At 38.0% G+C, this 24256-nt stretch overlaps 1 protein-coding gene across 1 annotated transcript; it reads left to right on the top strand.

Moving 5' to 3' along the window:
• ndp (norrin cystine knot growth factor NDP) lies at positions 1 to 13456 on the top strand. Its single transcript, XM_059500241.1, has 3 exons — positions 1 to 154; positions 6338 to 6693; positions 12304 to 13456. The coding sequence occupies exons 2-3, from the start codon at positions 6502 to 6504 to the stop codon at positions 12526 to 12528; spliced, it is 417 nt and encodes a 138-aa protein (XP_059356224.1). The 5' UTR covers positions 1 to 154; positions 6338 to 6501; the 3' UTR covers positions 12529 to 13456.
• Positions 13457 to 24256: the final 10800 nt, after the last annotated feature.

Here is a 24256-nt window from a genome sequence, read left to right as displayed (position 1 = left end):
AGAGAGAGTAAAAGAGAAACAGAGAGAGGAGAGAGAGCAAGTGGATGAGGGAGAAGGAGAGATCTAAAGGCAATTGTTGCTTAAAAAATTCATTTCTGTCCTAGAGGAGCCAGCTGGGATTGAATACTGCAGGTTAAACGGCACCAGGCAGAAGGTAAGACCACCAGTGTTGTAAAGGTGATCAGGTCATCATAGTTACTGTTCATTGGCTGCAAGGTTATCGCTATATATCTATGTTTTATTGTTTCCTTATTACGGCAGCACATACCTTTCTTTACAAATACTAAATATAAATATATTAATTAGATATTTTTTATGAATGTGTGTTTGTGTGTATATATATACACACACATATATATACACACACACATATATATACACACACACATATATATATATTTATATATATGTATATATATATATATATATATATATATATATATATATATATATATATATATATATATATATATATATATATATATATATATATATGTGTGTGTGTTATTATTACATTTCTTCAATCTTAAATTTTTTCATAATATAATGCATTGCCCAAAGTAACATGCTAATTATGGTCATCGATTGACTTCACAATTTAAGAATCCAATTTTAAGAGAGACTGCATATTAATAACATTAAGATCAGACACGTAATGATTTTGCTCCGAAATGACTCCTAACCGAAGGAAAATGGCTATGTTATAAATGACGAGCTTCACATAATATGTGCTGTGGGAGATCGGTTGCTAAGGTAAGCCATCAGCTGCTTGTCTAGCACAGACAGGGACTGAATACACAATTTAATGCTAAGCCAGAGGTCGTTAGCCGAGCGCACCAGATGAGAAATCATAGATATTCTGAGGATTGTTTATGGAGCTTGAGGAAGAGGTGAACTAGAACACACTTCCCTCAGGATGTTAGATTTAAAAGCTGACAGTGTCAACCAGTGCGCAACTCATTCATAATCAGTACTACATAACAGTCCTTTGATGACTCTTCAAGCTATTTACAAAGATATTAAAGCCTGAGGTATTTTCAGAAGATGACGACAGCCGTCAATTTGCACATCACATTAAAGCGGGAAGGTTAATGGGACAACATAACAGGGTAAACCCTGCCACGGATTTACTGTGCGCAGACCCTTTCATCCTTTAGCATTCCAATCAGACCAGCACTTTTCTGAGAAGCTAAATGTAAAGCTAACATTAGTTTAGCACTGGCTCACATGGTGCCCTGGCTATTGGCAACCAGCTACTTTCCAATCCACTGTGTTTGTCTTATCTTTATCACAGGAGATATATTTAGTGTGGGCTTTGTGGAGACGCGGGTTCCTGGCGTCAGCGTGTGGTGGCAGTGCCCCTGGCATGCTGCTTAGGTTGCAGATGGGCATGGGAGGAGGGCTGCGGGGTGATCCCGGCAGGAATCTGCCCTTTGGTTTATTAAAAGCCGGTCAAACAATAGGGTGCTAAACAAGTAGAAAACAGTGACGTAACCCCTTCACCGGAGGAGGGGTTTTGGGCATGTCAATGTGACTGAGAAGACAATTCTGCTTATTGGCAAATACTAGGCGACCACACGGCTCACTCAACAACTGTGGACTCAGCTGCTGGCAGACCCATCAAGAGCGCCCTTTTGAAGTTTTGATGATAACCTTGTTAGAGTACTCAAACGATGAAATGAAATCTGAAGGATTCATTGGAAACATGATTCATTTCTATTTTCTTGTATAATCAACAAATATATTTTATATTATACAACAGTTCAGTTTTGGGGATTTTTAGTGACTCTTTCCTTAAGCCAGTAGGTGGCAACAAGGTGTCAATTAAGTATTCGTAAAACAATAGGCAAAAAGTACCCAGATAACCTACTACTTCCGCAAACATTCGGATGTGCGCATCTGATGAACACTTTACTATCCCATGAGGCCATGGCAGTTGCAAATGGTATTGAAGCCATGCAATTAACACTAAGTCATATGACATTGACAACATGGCAGATTTAGTATGTCTGCATTTCATTCAAACTACGTTCGATCTATATAGAATGTAATTTTTTAATGGTTACAAAGTATGTTTTAATTCAAATGTAGTTCCTGTTTAATAATTCATTACATTTATATAGCACTTGTCTGAGCACTCAAAGTGCTTTACATAAAAGGGGGAATCTCCTTGTCCACCACCAGTGTGCAGCTGGACCATGATGGTCAGAGGCCAACAGGCAAGTTTGGCCAGGATGATGGGGTCACACTTCTACTCTTTTCAAAAGACATCCTGGGATTTTTAATGACCACAGAGAGTCAGGACCTCGGTTTAAAATCTCATCTGAAGGACGGTGCTTGTTGACAGCATAGTGTCCTTATCCCTATACTGGGGCGTTAGGACACCACACAGACCAAATGGAGAGCACCCCCTGCTGGTCTGCTCTTCCATCCAGGTACTGACCAGGCTCAACCCTGCTTAGCTTCAGTGGGCAACCAGTCCTGGGCTACTGGGTGATATGACTTCTGGTTAGTACTTAATATGCAAACCCAGCTAATGTCTTTAAAAATAGGACAGATCATCTTTTTCTCCAATGATTCATTCAAAAAACTGAATCATTCAGGAAAAAGACTACTGTTTATTGCTCTAAGTTTCACAACAAATTTCACAACAGAATATGCAGAACCATTTTTGTTGACTGCAAAAATACACAAACTAACATCCGATATTGTGTCTAAAATTTAAGTTACTCAATATTCCTAACCTAGTGTTTATTCCAGTATCATGATTCCTTTTATACAACATTGTGCAATCATTATGATCCAGATTAAATGTTCTTCCAATCTGATTATTTTCTCAGCATAGTTTGGTTTGAAGGCATTAAGAGACTTTGAGATGGATTACCTCAGAAATTGAGCTCTATCTTAAAATAAGCCCATTTCCTCACAGCAATGTTGAGGAAACTATAACTAATAATGTGGATTCAATTGACTCAATCCACATAATCCAACCCCTTAGGTGGTTTTGAGTAGAAAATCCTCCTTAAAATGACAGTCTGTGCTTTATCTTAAGCAGAAAAAGCAGCAAGGGTTAGAACAGGAGACAGAATTGAGATATCAAGAACCAACTCATGATCCCCTTGAGTTCTTGAAAAACCACCATGTGAAGATGCCCTGACATGAAAAGCTTGTTGTTCCCACATTTTATACCCTCTTAATCAAATAGACACTATGGTTTTTAATGATATCACAACACAGAGGCCTGAGTGAGGTGAGAAGCAGCACTGAATTGTGTGCAACAACTTCTGCCATACGGCCTTTAAACTGTGGCTGCTTTTGAATGTCAGGAATTTCACAGTTCTAATGGTGCAGACGGCAAGGCCCCTCTCAGGCTTGCCACAGCCTGAGAGGATCAGCCATGTTCAAAAGATCCATACTCTATTTCCACAACCACTAGTGCCACGCCTAGGGACAGTTCATTCCAGGGAACTGTTCCCTAAGTCGTGTTATAGCTACTGACGGGACTCCAGGTTAAGACGTGGTCCCTAAGAGAGCAGTCTGTCCTGAGAGTTCAGTGCAGCGGGGTTTTGGCCTGTCTCACCCGGCCCTGGCTCCTGCCTTCCTCTTAAATTAATTTGGCAGTTAGTGAAGGTAAAAGATACATTGTTTTGCATCTTGCAACTTGGAAATATTATAGGGATAGCTCACTTTTACTCACCCTCATGTCGCTCCAATGACTTTGTTTCTTCTGAGGGACACAAAAGATGATATGTTCAAGAATGTTTCAACTTTTTATGCAACCAATAAAAATGTCAAACAACACTGACTTCACTGCATGGACAATTTTTTTATTTTATTTTTTCTCCACAAAATACTAAAGTAATAATATAATATAGGGAACACTTTATTTTAAGGATCAGTTATCACTATCAACTAGTTGCTTATTAGCATGCATCTTATTAGCTGTTTAATTAGTACTAATAAAGCACATATTAATGCTTTATTCTGCATAACCCTATTCAAAACCTTTTTATCAACTATTACTAACCATAAATAAGCAGCAAATTAGGAGTTTATTTAGGGAAAATGCCTAGTTATTAGTGAACATGTGTTCCCTATTCTAAAGTGTTACAATAATATATATATATATATATATATATATAGATAGATAGATAGATAGATAGATAGATAGATAGATAGATAGATAGATAGATAGATAGATAGATAGATAGATAGATAGATAGATAGATGTGTCAGAATTAGTCCCACCTTCTAAAGGTCAATTGCCAATTTGTAAAGCAATTGTGTCACTGCAACCACTGTTAGAAGCTTCAGTTGCCATAGAAACAGTCATAGGTTTGCCCTTGGGATGACTGTATATGCACACTTACTGGACCAACCTCAAGTATACACCATATAAACCATTTGAGTGTAAAAACAAACAAACAAACAAAAAACTAATGAGACACCATATTGAAACCAACATCATGTCAGAATTTGCTGCTGATTTGAAATATGTTATTAAATTATGAGTTTTTGAGATGTCTGTATTTCCTCAATTCAAGTAAATAGGAATTGGTCTTGCATGCCAGAAATACCTTCCCAGAGGCGTTGCAAATATGGCCACAGAGTGAACTGACTTTGGTAAATGATGATAGAATAAAAAATTTTAGAAGCTTTACAATGTATCACACTGTGGCAAAAATATTCTGGTTAAACACTTTGTTTTAGACACCCCCGAAAATGTCCATGCTGAGAAAAACAAGTTCTTGTCTCTGTCTCTGATTGTACTGTGAGAGCTAATTAAAGCACTAATTTGATTACATCTTGCATCAGACAGTTGTTATGCTAAGATTCCAGCACGTCAAAGCTAATTTTCCTAGTCTATAAACTCCAAATTGTAAGTGTACAAAGTGAATCGATACGAAACGAGAGAGGGAAACAATTCCTCTGCTCAGAGGTGGACAGATGTGGTGGATTCCGTCTAAGATGGAGGTGATTGTAAGTCCTTCTGCCATTTGTAGACACACTGGGCTTTATAAATCTACAGGCTGAAGCAGGTGTGGATGCTATGGTGGTCAACATTACCTTACATTGACTTTGGGCAAGAAGCAACACACCCACAACTGTCCTAACAGCACTAGAAGCTTTTGACTGATGAAGCTGCCATAGATGATTGCGGCATGAGGTCACCGTCTCATTGTTTATGAACTAAATTGGATCTGTAGTTATCTTTTGAGCTGGGGTGTCTACACTGCATTGTAAATGCCCATTACGGTGCCTACAGATCACTGCAGCAGACGCCCTCAACCAGGTTTGAATGTCAACAGTCTTGTCTGGGCACAATGATGATGATGAAGATGGCGGCTGGTATGCCCAATATTAAATAAATGACGAAGCAAGAGCGTCCTATATTTAAAGCATCTGAGTTCAGAACAGACTGTGATATGTGCTTTTGTAAACCCCTCAACACATGCTCTCCAGTGCAGTTAAACATTTCAGGGAGTATTTATTTAAACAGGCAAATTGATACCTAAAATCCTTATGCGAGGAATGCTAAAGTTAAATGAGTCGCTCCGGTAAGAAAAACACAAGGAGAAAGCTTTAAATTAGTCTGATGTGCTTGTGATTTTGGAGCAATTGTGGGTTTCGAAATAAAATTGGAAAGAGGTTTAGACATAATGCAAGGCATTGTTTTAGTGAATGATAATTTCCTCTCTGTCTGATCCAGGTTTGCAGAGTCGGTTACCCTCAGGGCTCTGCTACTCATTCTCCCACTCATTACACCAAACCTTTTAGCAGTTGTGGCTCAGTGAATTTAACTGCCGCGCATTGTCATGAGGACTGTAAAGCACAAAGCTCATGAAAAAATAAGTATGTATAAATAAATATGTACCTATGTTGGCAGTTGTTTCACTGTCATGAGAGAACTTGCGTGGAGACTTATTTCTTTTTATGAAAAATTCATTTCTGGGGAAATTCACTGCAGGCTGTTTATTAATATATAAGGTTTCTTCGCTGTGTAATAAAAACACCATGTTTTTGTTCAGTGTTGGGATTGTTAGAATAACACTACAGCCGTCTGCCAGCACTCCTCATACATCACAGCCCACTTTTTCCTGGCTGGATACATGGTCTCGGGTCATCTGTCACTGCTGGGTTCTCATGAAGACAAACTCCCACTCTCCCTTACTCTGCACCTTACCTTACCTGCCCAGTCACTCCACTAACAAAATAAACAGCTCTGCAAACTGGACGTAACGTGCGAAACATTACCTGATATCGCACTCTCAGGTGGGTGTCTTTACTGCAGCTTGCGTCCTGGACTAACCATGGTTCCTTTCTTTACCTTTCACAGACACATCCAGACCACTAAAGAGGATGGCTGAGTTTAAAGAGAACACTCACTATATGTTTCGGTTCACATGTGCGGCATCAACATCACAGTGGAGAGCTCTTTGTTGTCTTCTGTAGGAGACGGTCAAGTTTTCTTTTCTTTTGCCTGTGGAAGTTGTGGACAATATGAGGAACTCAGTCGCTCTGAGCCAGCCTGGGATTCTTCTTCTTCTGGTCACATGTCCCCTGCTGACAATCCTGCATGGTGTAACCTGTAAGGCAGAGAGTGGACACTTAGGGGACAATGATCCTGACAGGTGTATGAGACATCATTTTGTTGAGACCATCACACATCCTATCTACAAGTGCAATTCAAAGGTAAGATGCCAAAATGTTGATGAACTTAATTGAACAATGATTTACAGTTCAGCGAGGGAGTCATTCAGAACTCTGAAATGCATCTGAACAACTAATTGACTGAGCTAACACACAAACGAGTTACAGGATGTTAATCTTTTTGACTGAATAATTAAAATGAATGACTGACTCCTTAAAAAGAATCAGAATCATAACAATTAAGACATAAACTACTATCATAGTAGTATCCCATAGTAACAAACCTAAAACATTTTTGTAATTGAAATAAATTTTAAAACGAAGTAGAATCTAAATATTAGATAAACTAAACAGAAACTTTTTTTTCTTTTTTTTCTTGGCAAATAACTGAAATTGAAGTACAAGAATTATTACTTGCACTAGAAATAAAAAAATAAAATAAAAAATACAATTCTTGCAAAGAAATTTCTTGCATCTCACCGATGCCAACTTGATATAAAATTATTGTAACATTTTAATTTTTGTCGCCTGTCAGTGTCGAGAAATTTTTGTAGTCTTGTTTAAAAAAGAAAACAAAGAAATTCTTATTAGCATCCAAGTCAAAGTCACACAAAATCAAGCTCCCATGATTATAACCTCCAAGATCATTACAAAAATGGTCTTGGAGGTCAGATCCTTTTGTAAGACAATACACTCTATACACCCACAACTTTCCTGCTAACAAGCTGCTTAAAAACAAATCAAGTCTCCTGGTGTTTAAAAGGTTTTACATTTAAATACTGAGCCCAGGGATGTCGCTCATAATTAGAACCCCAAGGCTGAGAAGAAACCTTGTTTTCATTCATTGAATCAGATAGCATGGCTGGCTTGTCTAATGACCTCTACCTTTAGGTACTTTGACACCTTGGCAAGGAACACTGCAAATAGCCTGCCTGTGCGGCCCAAAGCCTCGCCAGAAATAAGCTCTCAGGGGGTGCATAAAATGTCTGGGAGATGGCACAGTTCCAGGGCTCCACGCAGTGCTGTGCCTGACTCATTTTTTGGTTATCGAAACAATAGAGTGCCTCAAAAACATCCCCTCAAAATAAAGCCATCGATAATAAACACTCTGGGATGAGTTCCAGATGCTCTGATTCACCTGTACCCCTCAGAAGGGCAGCCTCTCATGATCTGTATATTGTGAATTAAGATTCTTAGGCTCTTGTTCTTACAAACCCAGCTTGGCTGTGTCAACAAATATCCAACTTCCAATGAACTAAAGATGAGCTAGTCAGCCACCTGTGCTTGAGCTGAAAATATTAATTTTGCAAGCATTACACACTGCATTTTCTAATTATGAGACAGACAACCTCGATAATCCAAAAGCATTGGGTAAAAAAAGGAAAACGTAGTTGGTTTAACATCCATTCAAGGATCTACGGCAGCTGAGATTTTTTTTACTGTTGCTTCCAGAAAGTGATTAGTGAATAGGGTTGGGAAAAAATACTGATATTACAATTAATCATAATTTTCATTTTAAAGATCTCTACTCCTTGATCTGGATCTTGATCTTTGAGTCTCATTCAGCAAAAAGTGCTAATCTTTATTCAAATCATTTATTTAATTGCTAAAAGGTTCAATTTTATGATAAAATTTAAAAGGGGTCATCAGATGCTACATGCACTTTTACAAGTTGTTGTACTGAAATGAGTGTTGGCAGTGTGTGTACACAACAACCCTATAATGATAAAATCTACTATATCTATTAAAATATTTACCCCTTTTTCAAATCGAGCCGATCTCAAATGCCTGTCTTTGTGACGTTACACAGTCATGCAACCTCCCACAATAGTTTGATTGACAGTAGCGTTTCAGGACAGACTGGACTTGTGTCTTACCTTAGACCCACCCCGAGTGAGCTGTCATCAGCCCACCATTGAGGTGTTTTGTTGTTGGATGTAATAATGAACCCAACAGTCATTGTTTACTCCAGTGGATTACGTTTGTTTCTGAAGGGAATGCGCCCCGATCTACCTAAATGCATCTATCTTCACGCGACTCATTCTTGGTCTAACTTCACCAACAGAAAAAGTGAGTATAAGGTGTTTAAATCAATCTTTGCAAATCGCCTTTCCTAGTAATGCTTTAAAATGAATGCGGCTAAAGATAACACTCCCTCAGAGAGCGGCTCAGAAGATATGGGCGGGGTCAGGAGAGCTCATTAACATTTAAAGGAAAATGCTACAAAACGGCTTGCTCTGAAAAGAGCTGTTTTTAACAGGGTAACAAGGTGTTTTTTACACTACCATTGAGACATTTTAAGCAAACTGTTACAGACTTTTCATTAAGACCCTAAAGAATCATATCAATTGTGAAAATGGCCATCCGATGACCCCTTTAACATTTTCATCAGGCAACTTTGCAGAACAAGCAGTCATATATGTAATTTTTTGATTTTGAATTAGGAAGATTATTATAATGCAGCCAAAGATACATTACAATACAAATAACCTTCAGAGTCCTGAGTATTTCATTCATTTGTCATTTGACAATTAACAGATTTTTAAGAAGGACGCAACATGTTATGTGAGCTGCAGTTAAGATATAACATATGCATAGTACCACATTTGGTCACACTTTATTTTAGGGTCCAATTCTCACTATTAACTAATCATTAACTATGACTTTTGCCTCAATTAACTGCTTATTTGCTGCTTATTGATGGTTTATAAGGTAGTTGTTAAGTTTAGGGTATTGGGTAGGATTATGGATGTCATGCATTATATGTACTTTATAAGCACTAATAAACAGCCAATATGTTAATAATAGAAATGCTAATAAGCAACTAGTTATTAGTGTGAATTGGACCCTATACTAAAGTGTTACCCCACATTTTTATCAAATTGTTATTCCGGACTGCAGGCAATGCATACATATGATGAGTATGATTAACAAACAAATGATCACAAACATTCAATGCAACCATTGTAGTCAGATTCAAATAAAAATTACTCTTATGAACCGGTTCATTTTAGTGAATAAAAAACATTCAGTGCAACTGGTGTAGTACCACTGACAAACAAATGACTCTTTTGAATCGGTGCTTTTTTAGTCAATCGACGGTGCAACTGCAAGTGTGATATTGATTTTACACAACAGTTCAATAACCAAGAAGTTAATATTTCTAAACAAAACCCCAAAGGAATAATGTTAAGTTCCAGCCATCAAATAGTGGTAGGGTTCCTGAATGATTCAAAATTGTTAAAAAAAATATTATTCAGTGACGCACTCGTAAAGACAATCACTCGTCACCAATTGGCTTAATGTAATCTTCTGAAAGAATCCTCACAAACTAATGCACAGACTGAAGCCTGAGTATGTCTGGAATGGTAAGCACGTACAAGTGAAGTGATACAAGCAGTGAAAAGTCCCAGAAATCTTAACAGATTTAAAGAAGAAAATACATTTTAAGTTTACTTCATCCACAAAATACTTAACAGTTTCATTTTTATCATTCATATTATAATGTACCAAGAAGATTCCCTGTATAATTAACAAATCATTTCTTGGATATGTAAGCAAAATGGACACTATAGACAATCTGAAATACTTTTCCACTCTGGTAATAAATCGGAAAACAATTTGAATTATGCAATGAACTAACAGTTAAAATTTCCTGTCTCAAAAACAGTTTCTGATTGACAGGCAAGTACACAGGCCCATTGTCTAAAAGCAGCACAATGGATTAAGCTCAACTCAGTCACCTTTAAAGAAGCTTGTTACACATTGCATTAGTTATGAGGATGGCTGTTGCTTCCATGCAAATTTCAGCAGTGCGACACAATAGGATCCACCTGCGCAGTCACTCTGAGATATATATAGAGGGGAAGAGGGCTTACATCTGCTGCCCAGCATTTGTCACCTTGGATATCCATCTTCCGTTGGCCACACACCTCCACTGCACCTCCCTCTGAAATACCCCACATCTCTCCACCGTTTGTTTTACGAACATGGCTGTATGCCTACAGTGTCAGGTAACATTAAATAATGACATCAGCTAAAAGCAGCAAGCAAATGCAGCTTCATTCATGGACGTCGGACCATGAGTGATGCATATCGGGTGCTTTTTGGCTTCAGTCAGGCTAGTGTTCCTTATAATGGGGGTGACACTCCGCTAACACTATGCAGCTGAAAGACAACATGACACAGGAGTCCATTTACGGAGTGTTCAGGAATGTGGCGGCCCGTGGTCTGGCCAGCACCTCATATTCCGAACCAGTAGACCATTGAACTGGGTCACGTTCGTGTCTATCATTGCAGATGCGCATCACTCATTAACCTTTAATTACCAGAGCACTCTTATATAGGACAGAGCATTTTTTTGATGAGCGAATCCCTCTTTATCAGCCAGTAACTCAGCGATGTTGCCAGGTGGATCACTGAACCCCATAAATCGGTCCCACAAAGTGCAAAGCCATTCATCTGTCAAACAACAATCCTCACAAAGCAAATGAGGCAAATTATTAGATTGAGGTATTTGGGGGAGTCAAGTAACTTGAACATCCAGGTCTGGGAGAGATCAACCACACTCCCATCAACATGCAGGTGCAAGGTCAAGGTGAGAAAGTACACAAACTTTCATTGTTCAGCACTTCAAAACTTCACAGGAAGCATATATTAGTCCTGACACAGGGTTAAAATTAGAGATGGCACGGGACTCTTGCTTTATAATAGCTAAACATGTTTGTGTACAAGTTACACTGGTGAAACTACTAAAGAAAATAATGTCTTTAACACACATTCCACAATTTATGTATTTAAAAAGTGGTATAGCCAATTTAGGACTACAAAAATGAAGAATGAAAATGGCTTCATTTCCTTCTTTCTTTCTTTTTTTTTACTTAATTTCTTTAAAAAATTACTTAATTAAAGGGGTAGTTCACCCAAACTAGAAAATTCTGGCATTAATTACTCACCCTTGTGTTGGTCCAAACCTTTAAGACCTTTGTTCATCTTTGGAACACAAATTAAGATATTTTTGATGATATCCCAGAGCTTTCTGACCCTGAATAGAGAGCAATGCAACTACCATGTTCAAGGCCCAGAAACGTAGAAAAGACATCATTAAAGGGTTCATTGCATGCCCAAGTTGATATGATTCTTTAGGGTCTTAATGAAAATTCTATAACATACTTTGGTTCAAATTTCTCAGTGGTAGTGTAAAAAACACCCTTTTTACCCTGTCAAAATCAGCAAGCTGTTTTTAGTCCATGTCGCTTTAAATGATAATGAGCTCTGCTGACCCCGCCCCTCTCTTCCATGGGGTGATGAGCAGACTGATTAACTAGCACATTATTAGGAAAGGCAATTTGCAAAGATTCAAAAAACCCTTATACTCCTGTAAATGAAGCTGGATCACAAATGATTCCCTCGAACATAGACGCATTTAGGAAGATCAAAAACGAAAGTAATGTTAATAACTTAATTTGTGATCTGAAGACAGATGAAGGTCTTATGGGTTTGGAACAACATAAGAGCTATTCATTGAACTATTCCTTTAAACAAATTGGGCTCAGATTCAGATTTTGTAGATAGTTTGATTGATACATAGACAGACAGATAGATGGACAGTTTACTCAAACATGGGACTAATTAACCTTTTTTGCTCTACAGATGGTTCTCCTGGCTCGATGTGAGGGTCACTGCAGCCACACGTCCCGCTCGGACCCGCTGATCTCTTTCAGCTCTGTCTTGAAGCAACCTTTTAAAAGCACGTGTTTCTGCTGTCGTCCACATACCTCCAAACTGAAGGCGGTGCGTCTGCGATGCTCGGGTGGAACACGGATAACCGCTACTTACCGTTACATCCTCGCGTGCAGCTGCGAGGAGTGCAGCTGAATAAATTTGTCATGGAGAAAGACCCTCTGGCTGAAACACATAAAAAAAGTTGAAGGTACACTTTATTGTAGATGATTCAGAGCAAGCATTTTACGATTCATTAGCACTGCCGCAATGTTGCCAACAACCCATCAAGACTTCAAGAAGAATCACGTCACATGTAAAGCAGCGCATGCACTCGGATTTCCAGATGTCACCCCACCAGTCGCACCTGCGCATGCGCTCAGCCAGTCAATTTACTTTTATTGCATTCCATTGTTTTGATCACTGTGTGTGTAAAATAGCGGATGCTGACAACAAAATCGTAAATCGTGAAGGAAATCAGATGAAGCTGAAGGGGGGTCATTTTGGCGGACTATGTGACTTGATACACAGACCAGGACAGAAACGTTTGCATAGACAATGCAAGTGGTGATGAACTATAAAAGTTTGAGTTGTGTCTAGAATAGAAATTGATAGTTCACCCCCTAAAGCCTGGTTTAGAATCACATGACAAAATGTTGGGGTGAATTGACAGTTTATGGTCTCTGGATCTGGACGTTCCAGCACACATTTTTGCTTCATTATTCTGGCTTAATATATAAACAATGAAAAATACTCTTGTAACGATCATATTGCCAATTTTAGACTTTGTAAACCTCCTACAGCTTTTTTACTGTGGAGTTCAGAGCAATCTACCATGCCAGACTGTATGTGGAAAATGTCAGTGTTAAGTCTGTTTATTTCATCATCAAAGTCTCGCAATGGCTCATGACACATAATAGCAGTGGGTTGTCAAGCTAATCACGTACAGTTATGATAACTATGATGTTTGCAATGTGGTATTGTACAGTAAAAGATGATTACCATATATACCTATAAAAATGAGAGAAAATGTGTTGTTCCTCAAATTTCTGTTGTCTGTGGAAATAAATTCACCCTCTACAAATTGCTGAACCTGTACAAATTGCTGAAATGAAGACAGTTTGCTTGCTGGACAGGTTTGTACTCCACTACAAACCTGACAGCTTTTTGGGCTCTGCACATGAATCTAATAAACAGTGCCCTTTTGTTTTTAAAGACTGACTGGCTGCCTTGTGCTAACTGTCTTGTTACACATACTTTGGCTCCTCAATACAATGTGACTTTCAGTGGGGCTATAATTAACTTAATGGCTAATTTGACAGCATGACAGACAGTCCACATAATAGCTGTCAGTTGAGTTCTCTGTAATTTTTATGGCTGCCCTAAGACAGCTCTCCACACGGTCAACTGCAGAACCAAGGCACCCGGTTAAATGTCATACCATATTGTTCTCTGACCTTCCGTTAATTCTAACAGAACGTTCCAGGTGTTGTACACGTGTGCTTCTTTATTCCCTTTCTAACAAGTGATAATTCAAGCAAAACCGACAAGTGTTTTAAACAGAATGGGGTTAAGTATTTCACCTGATTACTGTTAATTGAAGCCAGTCCTGATTTTGGCCCAGAAGTGTGAATTTTTATTTTTCTGTTATGTCCACTTGAGTGAAGATGATGTTTCACCATCTAAAACAAAAAAAAGGTAAGTAATTTTCTCTCAGAAATCGTACAGAGATCCCATGATTCTGGTATAAAAGACAAGGGAATCGTGATCATTGAATCGACACATGCCTGCAATATCCTTTTAATCTCTCACAAGATACCAACATGAGGTAGTGTTGTATTCTGTCCTTTCACGTTATTAAACTGAAACCAATATAAGCTGCAATTTTCCATTACTTAAATTGAAATGATTCGCTCGTGCAATTTTATTACTCACGCTCTTCTTTGAAACAATCCTCCTTTACTGAGCTTGCACACACAGCTACTTGCAATAAAATATGTTGTCAGAAAAAACGAAAACATTGTATGTTTTACACATTGTAAAAGGACGTACATCATTCCGCTAAAAATATGGTTTTACATTTAATCAATGATAGAACAAGGAGAATGAAGAGATGTGCTAAAGTCTTGATATATTAGGTGCTATTACTGTTCGAGTTTTCATGTTGGAACACTTACGTAGCAATCACGCCCTCTTGTGGCCGAGATAGTTGCTTGACTGTTCTGGTCTTGATCTCTTTTTTTTTACATTCTATAGAAATATATTATTCCTTCTTATGGGGAGCACTACAAGAGACAAACTGGTTGATTTCACCAGGTGGTCTTTCTGACTTTTGTTCACATTTACTATTTGCTTCTCAGGCTGTTCGCTGCTATGACGTCTACATCTTAAAAGCTGAAGGGAAAGTGGAGCCAGAGGTTTTTTGCCAGTTAGGTCACTTCAACCTTTTACTGGAAGATTATCCTAAAGGTGAGTTCTGACTAAAGGAATACTTCTGTTATTGTCATTGAAAATATAACAATCGGTCTTAATAAGTTTCTTTTGTTTTCTTTTCAGCATTATCTGCATACCAGAGATACTACAGTTTACAGTCAGACTACTGGAAGGTGAGCAGGGCCGGACTGGGTCTCATTTGCATCCCTGGAGTTTCATGCCTTAGACTGGCCCACTTTAGTTCACGACTGACTATAGGCTTATTTAAATGATGTAATTATAGGCCTACATCTGCAAAAGTGAACTGTTCCCTACAGCCTTAAAGGGTTAGTTCATCCAGATATCAAAATTATGTAATTAATAACTTACCATCATGTTGTTCCAAACCCGTAAGACCTCCGTTTATCTTTGGAACACAGTTTAAGATATTTTAGATTTAGTCCGAGAGCTCTCAGTACCTCCATTGAAGCTGTGTGTACAATATACTGTCCATGTCCAGAAAGGTAAAAAAAAACATCATCAAAGTAGTCCATGTTACATCAGAGGGTCAGTTAGGAATATTTTGAAGCATCGAAAATACATTTTGGTCCAAAAATAGCAAAAACTACGATTTTATTCAGCATTGTCTTCTCTTCTGTGTCCGTTGTGTGAGAGAGTTCAAAACAAAGCAGTCTGGATATCCGGTTCGCGAACGAATCATTCAGTTCACCAAATCGAACTGAATCGTTTTAAACGGTTCGCATCTCTAATACGCATTAATCCACAAATGACTTAAGCTGTTAACTTTTTTAATGTGGCTGACACTCCCTCTGAGTTAAAACAAACCAATATCCCGGATTAATGCATGCACTCAAACAGTACACTGACTGAACTGCTGTGAAGAGAGAACTGAAGATGAACACAGAGCCGAGTCAGATTCCAGCATTCCAGTCATAGCCAAATGAAAATTTCATCAGTATATCTCACTCTCAAGCAAAATAACTGAAAATGTAGACATTCACTGATGCACAGCTACTTAATCTCTAAATGTGGGTATTATTGCATATTGTGATATTGTATATTGTAATATTTCATATGAAATTCTTACATTATAAAGATTTATCAATCATAATATTGCATATATATGTTTGTATAAAGTTTGTTTTGTATAACATTTGTTGCTTGCTTGGTAAAAAAAAAAAAAGTTGTTAAAAGAGTCATCTTACTGAAGGCCAGCTTTCCTGCACCATAAATGACTATCTCATGTTTTAATGATTTTCTGATAAAATTTTTTTTAGTAAAGGTATATTAATCTGCCAACAGAAATTCGATATAGGGCACCACTAAAAAAGGCGTTAGCTAAATGAAAATGAATATCTTTAAATCTTTCTAAGGGCAAAGAGATGTTCTTGTGTTGAGGTGTGGGTAACATGCTTACTCAAATAAGATCAACAATGGATTTAGATTATCTATACTTATCATGGACATTATGATGTATGGCCTGACAGCCCCATCCAGAAGTAAGTGAGGTTTAAATATATATTCTATGATATGTCTCAGTCTGAAGCAATGTGTGTGAATCTACAGACACATCCTACATGACTACATCCACCAGATGGCAGCAAATTCTATAAGAAACAGTGGATGCAAAAAACGCTAAAAATCCAGTTAGGGTACACAACAAAGTAACAGACTTGCAACTAACAAGACCCTATGGGGAACTTCTTGAACACTTGAAAGGTGCCTAGAATGCCATAAAGAGTAAATATGGAGTGTCTCAAAATCTGGAATACTTGCACATGCTGCACTGTACTGTATTAGAGTATCCGACAAAAAATTTATTTTGTTTATTTTGTATTACAGACAACAGTTCTTTCAAATTAAATAATATTGAGTAACTTACATTTCAGTGAAAAAAGGCCAGTTTATTCGCAAAGTTGACTTTGCTTGATAGCAAACATTGAACAGAATAAAAGCAGGTCTGGATCTCCGTTAGTGGAGTTTCCCGCTCAAAGCCTGCTCTAGTCAGTCAGCTTTAGATCCACTCCGGATTTTCCATTTTCTGTTTCATGTGCAGCAGTGAGTGAAACAAACACCACAATTATGAAAACGTTTTTATAAATTGCTGACAGTACAATACTGGACAATGATGTAATATGCAGAATTTACACTTCAATTATGAGACTACAGTCTTTCCCATACATTAATTTATTTGTGGCGCCAGCCACAATATCAAAACTGACCGCCACAAATAGATTTTCTAAAAGGCTTTTACTTCGTTGAATAAACATGAGCACTGCACATTTCAAAATCAAAATCTGTGAAGGTGTTTTTATTTCACTGTTTTTCTAAAGGAAACTGGCTGTCAGAAAATGTTGGATGTCATTTTAATTTCATCTTGCATTATTTCTTGCGTAAATTCATCTTGCATCTTGCAACAAAATATAAAGCAGTGTTTGTGAGCAGCGAAAACCTCGATCTCTTCCACTCCAACAGCACCTCCTGCTGGCAGAGAATGAATCTGCATATATACTTACAGTACATGCCACCACTGAACTATGGTCACTTATAAATAAATTCAACTGTATAACAGTTTCAAGGCAATTCATGTTAGAATTAAAGGAGCTATGTGGAGGTTTTTACTTAAAAAAAATCTTTAAGATAGAGTCAGGAATATTCTCTGCCAGCTCTTTCCCAATATTGACAAAAAATGTATTGAAAGTATTTGCCACCTCTATCATATTATAATTGTCTTTGTCTCCCATATTAAAATATTTAGGATAACTTAACTGGCCAGAAGATTTTTTTATTACTTTATTCAATATTTTCCACATTTCCCTCACATCAGATTTCTTAGTTTCTATTAATTTATTGTAATAATCTTTCTTAGTTTTCCTCAAGATATTAGTCAATTTATTTTTATATTTCTTGTACTTATTTTCCGCCTCTTTGGTTCTTTGTTTAAAAAACTCCTTATAAAGCAAGTTCTTCTTTTTGATTGCATTTTTCAATCCCTTTGTAATCCAGGGATGACCTTTTTTATTTGAAATTGTACATATTTTCTTCAATGGACAATTTTTGTCATATAGTTGTTTAAATATTCTCATAAACTCATCATAGGCATCATGTACATTGCTCTTGTCATATACACCGTCCCAATTTTGTACAAATAAATCATTCTTAAAAACATTCAAGGACTCTTCTGATCTTAATCTTTTGAATTTACTTAGTGGTTCCTGATGAGGCTTACAATCGCTATCAAACACTGTAAATACGGGCAAATGATCACTGATGTCACTTATTAATATTCCACTTATTGCATCATTAAAGATTTCATTTGTTAGAATATTATCAATTAGTGTAGCGCTATGGGTCGTTATCCTCGTAGGTCTAGTGATTTTAGGGTACAAATTCAAGCTATAGATTGTGCTAATGAAATTTTCTATCAATTTATGCTTATTTGGATTGAGCATATCTATGTTGAAGTCTCCACAAACAATGATTGTTTTACTAGCTTTTTTGATATACATTTCCTCCATATATTCACTAAATTTTTCAACACATGAGCCTGGTTTTCTATAAATACAACTTAGAATCACATTCTTCCTATGTTCTCTATGTAACTCAATTGTTAAACATTCAAATATATTTTCAACAATGAGACTCATATCCTCCACAACACTAAATCTCAAGTTAGTGTCCACAAATAATGCAACACCTCCTCCTGCTCCATGTTTTCGGTCCATGTGTACAAAATCATATCCATCCAACTCAAAATTTTCTTTTTTCTCCTTATGCATCCATGTTTCAGATAAAGCAATTATACTAAATGGTTGTGCCAAACCATGCAAATAGTTCTTAATATTTTCAAAGTTTGCATAGAGACTTCTACTGTTTATATGTATAACGGAGAGTCTGCCATCTTTATTAATTTGATTGTGCATTTCATCTGTATAGTAGCCACAGTTTTTATTGGCACAAGTAAAAAAGTTCTTGTCCGGATCAATATCATATTCCATATCAAAACTTATGTAATCAGTATGTTCAAATATTTGCAACTCCAGACTGGTTGTATCTTCTGCTTCAGATGAGTGTCTTATTTGAGTATGTATGTCAGTCAGCTTACCTCGTATTCCAGTAGCCTGACAACCTTGTTTACTCATACTCAGTCAGCTCTTCCAAACCCCTCACCACCAATACCTTCGCATCTTCTGGGCTTCCATTTAGTTTTATAAACACTTTACAGTTGGCAGTCCATGTATGTTGTATTTTCTTCATTTTTCTCAGGTACCTGGCTTTCTTTGCGATATCTGCATTGTGCTTTGTGAGGTGCTCATTGATATAAACGTTTGTTCCTTTGAGCTTTTTTCCTTCCTTCAAAATCGCAATCTTGTGTTTTCTGTTTGCAAATCTCATGATGACAGTAGATTTATCGCTGGCTTTCCTCCTCGGCAACACATGGCAAGCCTCAACATTATTGCAATCCAGATCAATTCCTTTTGATTGTAAAAAGCTCGCCACTTGTTGCTCTGTCGAGCTGGTATCAATCTCAGCTGCTGGATCTCTGATGTTTACGTCCACCGCGCGAGCATACGATCGGGGTTTCACCGTGAACCCGGTTATTATGATGTCGTTCATCCTCGAATTTTGTTCGAGGTCTGCAACCCGATTCTCCAGCTGCACTATTTTCATGTCTTTCTCCGCGTTCTGGATGCGAAGAGACTGGACCTCCTTCACCAAATCCAAAATACGGATCTGTTGCTCCTTTACCTCCGTGAGCTGTGTTTTGAGGAAGTCCAACGTGACTTTAATGTCATCGATTTCCTCAGCCACATCACTTAACTTCTTCGGCGGCATTTTCACTGCTGAATCAATGTAATTTTCTGTGTTTTTTCCACACATTTCCACATTTTGCCCGTCAGATTTTTCAGGTTACGGTTGCCTCTATCAGCCTGTAGGCTCAATTGTGTGTGGAGGAGTCGGGCCCGAATTGGCGCGAAAATTCACAAAATCTGACGTCATATCCTATAGCAATAGTGAAGCCATAAGGGAACTTTCTACTTTGGCATGGGGCGTGGCAGTACTGAAACACCGTCGAGCCATTTGAGCCAGGTTGGGGAGACAGGTATTGTAATAATGTAAATTATGTGAAAAATAATGCGTTTTTCGAACCACCAAGCATGAGAGCATGTTCTAGTACATGTCCAAAACAAAATCAAGACTTTTTAAAGAGCATAGTAGGACCCCTTTAAAACGAGTGGATAATTCATAAATTATCTGCTAAAACGGGGCGGGGCTACAATGAGTATGTCTAAACTAGTGAGCAATTTCAGACGCTGCAAAACTAATGTTGAGTTCTGGAACTCTGGCTGACCAATCAAATCCGAGGACCATGAAATAACACTATTATAAATATATATATATATATATATATATATATATATATATATATATATATATATATATATATATATATATATATATATATATATATATATATATATATATATATGACCACCCTACATATAGTTTGGGGCACAAATTAAATTATTTATATATATTTCATTTTCATTTTTACACATTACTGTCTATTTACATGTATGTATATAAGTTTTATTTTAATTACTTAAATATATGATGAGTTTGCACTGTGTAGTTCAGCTGCATTTTCTGAACTCTGGGTGACAGTTGAGAGAGTAGAGTTACCATGACGATTGCAGCGCATCCTCAGACAACAAAGAGGACCGTTAAGGAAACAACTAATTCTTGTCTCTCTCTCTCTCTCTCATTTAATGTCAAGGTTAGTTAAATTAATTAATTGTCATACCAAACTGTAATTTAACTGTTTTAATGTTCAAACAATTTGTTATTATTTATTTTATTAATAATTTTAAGACACTTACAGTATGTCATAGAAAAGTTTACTCATGTATCACTTACCTGAAATACTTAAGTTGTTACCTGAATTCAGGCCAGTTGTAAGAATTAGGGCATTTCTGTACATTCGGTTAAGGTTGCTATCATTTATTTATTGTTTATTTGATCTATACAGTGTGTATTATTTTTTACCAACATGTTTATGAATAATTTTGTGATTCAAAGTGTCTTACTGACTCTGAAATACAAATGTGTATGCGTATTAAAAGACAACAAAGAGGACTGTTAAGGAAACAACTAATTCCTGTCTCGCTCTCTCATTTAATGTCAAGTTGATTACTGTTTACAGTCTTCCCGACTGCCCGGGACCTGTAACAGATTTTTGGGGGCTCGTCCGGGATCAGCGTTACTCTGAAGACGCCTGGTCCAGTGATTTTGAATCTAGGGGCTGCAGAGCACATTCTTCAGGAAGGGAGCAACGTGTGTGTGAGAGGCTACAGGGAGCAGGTGACCAGCATCATCCTGACCAGGAGCATCACCACATAACCAGATCTACCTGAAAGTGCATCATGTCCGACGAAGAAAGAAAGAGACTTATCTGGAACATCAAGAAGAAAGTCTACACTTTGAACACAGGTGAACTCTTCCAGTTGGCAAAAGACATTCACCCTGCATCAGACGCAGATGTCACACAATTAAAGAATGGTGATGAAGAAAGCTACATTAATTATATTGTCACTTACATGAACAGCTGTGAAATGTCTAGGCTACCTGATAAAGGGATGACTGTGTTATTGAATTTAAATGATTGTATTGATGAAATCGTAGAGCAACGTGCTACTAGGAGTGAAATAGTTACTCAGCCATCTATTGCACCTCATAACACAGACACATCAGAGGATGAATAGCAGAGAATGTTATCAAACTATGAGGATTTAGGTAGAAAAATTTTAGCCTGTAGAACTATACCTTCCACACTACCTACATCCAAAGACACATTACACACACATCTTCCAAACAAGGAATTCAATAATCACAGTACACTTCATTCTGCACCTGAGACATTGCAATGTTGCAATGTCGAGAATTCAGGATCCATGGGGGACAAATAGGAGATAGTGTCTCTGACATAAGTTTCAGCAACCTGTGCAAGCAAATAGACGAAGGCATTAAGGAAGGCTGCACTGAAAGCGATATAATCCGAGGGGTGTTTTACATGATTAAACCTGGAAATTTTAAAGATATGTTAATAACCAAGGATGACATGACAGTTGCGGAATTGAAGAGTTTTCTCCAGTCTCCTCTAGGTGAAAGCAGCAGTACTGAACTTTTCCAGGAACTTATGACTGCCAAGCAGCAGGAACATGAGATGCCACAGCAGTTCCTGTACCGCATGATCAGCCTAAAGCAGAAGATATTGTTCTGCTCTAGACAGGTGAATTCAGACATCAAATATGATGATCATACAGTTCAGAGTGTGTTTCTCCATACTGTTTCACAAGGCATCGGTGACATTCGACGAGAGTTGAGACCTTTCCTCTCAGACCACAGTGTTTCTGATGAAACCCTGCTGAGGCATGTAATAAGAATTACAAGTGATGAAAGTGAGAGGCAACGCCGGCTCGGTCAGTCTACTCGCCATAAGGTGGTGCATGCACACAGCGCACAATTGGAGTCTTACAATGGGGCTAAAGAAATGTTGGGTGTGGCTGAGGTGGCAAAAGATAAGACCATTCAGCAGCTGAGGGTACAAATAGAAAATTTAACTACTGCAGTGAATTCCCTGAAACAGTCTGGAATGCCAAACCCTTCTAATTCGTGGTATGAATACAGCGAAACACAACCTCAAAGACATCAGCAACTACAGCAACCACCTCCACTGTCCGTTTTCAACTTTCAGCATCCGACACTGTTTCCACCATCTGCCATGCCATTGTACAACCCGGATACAAAGGTGCAGTCTCAGACCCAGTATCAAACACAACGTCAATACGTGTCAAGACCCAAAACCCAATTCTTTTCAAGTAGACGTCCTCTTCAAAGACAACAACAGTCAAGATGCCCCGAATGCATCAATAAAAATGTGAATACTTGCAGCCATTGTTTTTTATGCGGTGCAGATGGGCCACAGAGCTGTAGGTTGCCTTAGGAAGCCAAGAGAGCAGGGAAATGGGGAACGATCACTGCAGAGGGACAACCAGTGATCGAAGTAAAGTGTTCGTCCCAGTATGAAATGTTACAAGCTCCTACAACCACTTTGACTCCATCAAAACAAATCCATAAGATCACATCTTCATACTTACCACACCAGTCCAATCAAATGAGAGTTGCTCAGCTTGTAGGGGAAAAGTGTCTAATGAAATGTACTATGAATGGTTTTACTGTCACTGTTTTATTAGATACAGGAGCTCAGGTGAGCATTATGGATTATAATTGGAAAGAAATGTACTTACCTCACGTAAAGCTTCGCCCACTCACAGAGATTATTGACCCACAGGAACTGGAGGTCAGAGATGTAAAAAAGGATCTAATATCCTTCCATGGTTGGGTGGAGATTTCTCTTAACCTCCTGGCTATACAGGTTCCTTTTCTGGTAAGCAGAATTGGGTTAGAAAGACCCATTCTGGGCTTTAATGTCGTCCAAGAGATTATAAGAGAACAATCACAAGGCTTGTTCACCCTTGTCAACCTCCTTGGCAAAGCAATGGAAATTGAAAACGATAAGGCCAATGCTCTTGTCAATATCATTCAATACCAGAAAACTTCAAATGAGCAAGATTTGGATTTCGAGGTCTCAATAAATGTCAATAAATCAGGTTGCGATACTCATGTTAAATGTCATGTTCCAAGCATCTTCAATCTCACCAGCCCAGTGGTGCTGTTTGAACCTGTCATGGAGTGTTCACAGTTTGACCAGTTAATTATTACTTTTGAAAATTCAAAATCCACAGAATCCATACGTTCAAATACCTATTGGCAATCAAACTATGCATAGCATCACACTGCCCCGGAAGACCACACTTGGGAGCATTCAAACAGTCAGAAAAGTAATTGAAACTGATCAAGCAGATTTTCAACCTTTGTATGTGGAAGTAAACAGCTTGGACTCCCGGGCTGGTACCAAGGATGAAGGAAGAAATCCTCCAACACTTTGGCATCCTCCAGTTGATCTAAGCCACCTCAGTAAAGAACAGCAAAAACAGGTGAAAGAACTGCTTTATGAAGAGTCAGCAGCTTTTGCACGTGACGATGACGACATAGGATGCATTCCTAGTCTGCAGATGGCTATTACATTGAAGGATGACATACCTGTGCAAAGAACGTATGCCTCTGTGCCTAAACCACTCTATCAGGAAGTCAAGGAGTACATTCAAGACTTGTTGGCTAGAGGTTGGATTGTTAAGTCCAAGTCACCATACTCTGCTCCTGTTGTATGCGTAAGAAAGAAAGATGGTTCACTTAGACTTTGCATTGACTACCGTTCGCTTAATAAAAAGACAGTACCAGACAGACATCCTTTGCCTCGTATACAAGATATTACAGATACTTTAGGGGGTTATAGCTGGTTTTCCATCCTTGACCAAGGGAAGGCATA

The sequence above is a fragment of the Carassius carassius genome, chromosome 19 (genome assembly GCF_963082965.1).
Source record: "Carassius carassius chromosome 19, fCarCar2.1, whole genome shotgun sequence".
NCBI lineage: Eukaryota > Metazoa > Chordata > Actinopteri > Cypriniformes > Cyprinidae > Carassius > Carassius carassius.
This window is presented reverse-complemented; position numbering and strand designations above follow the sequence as displayed.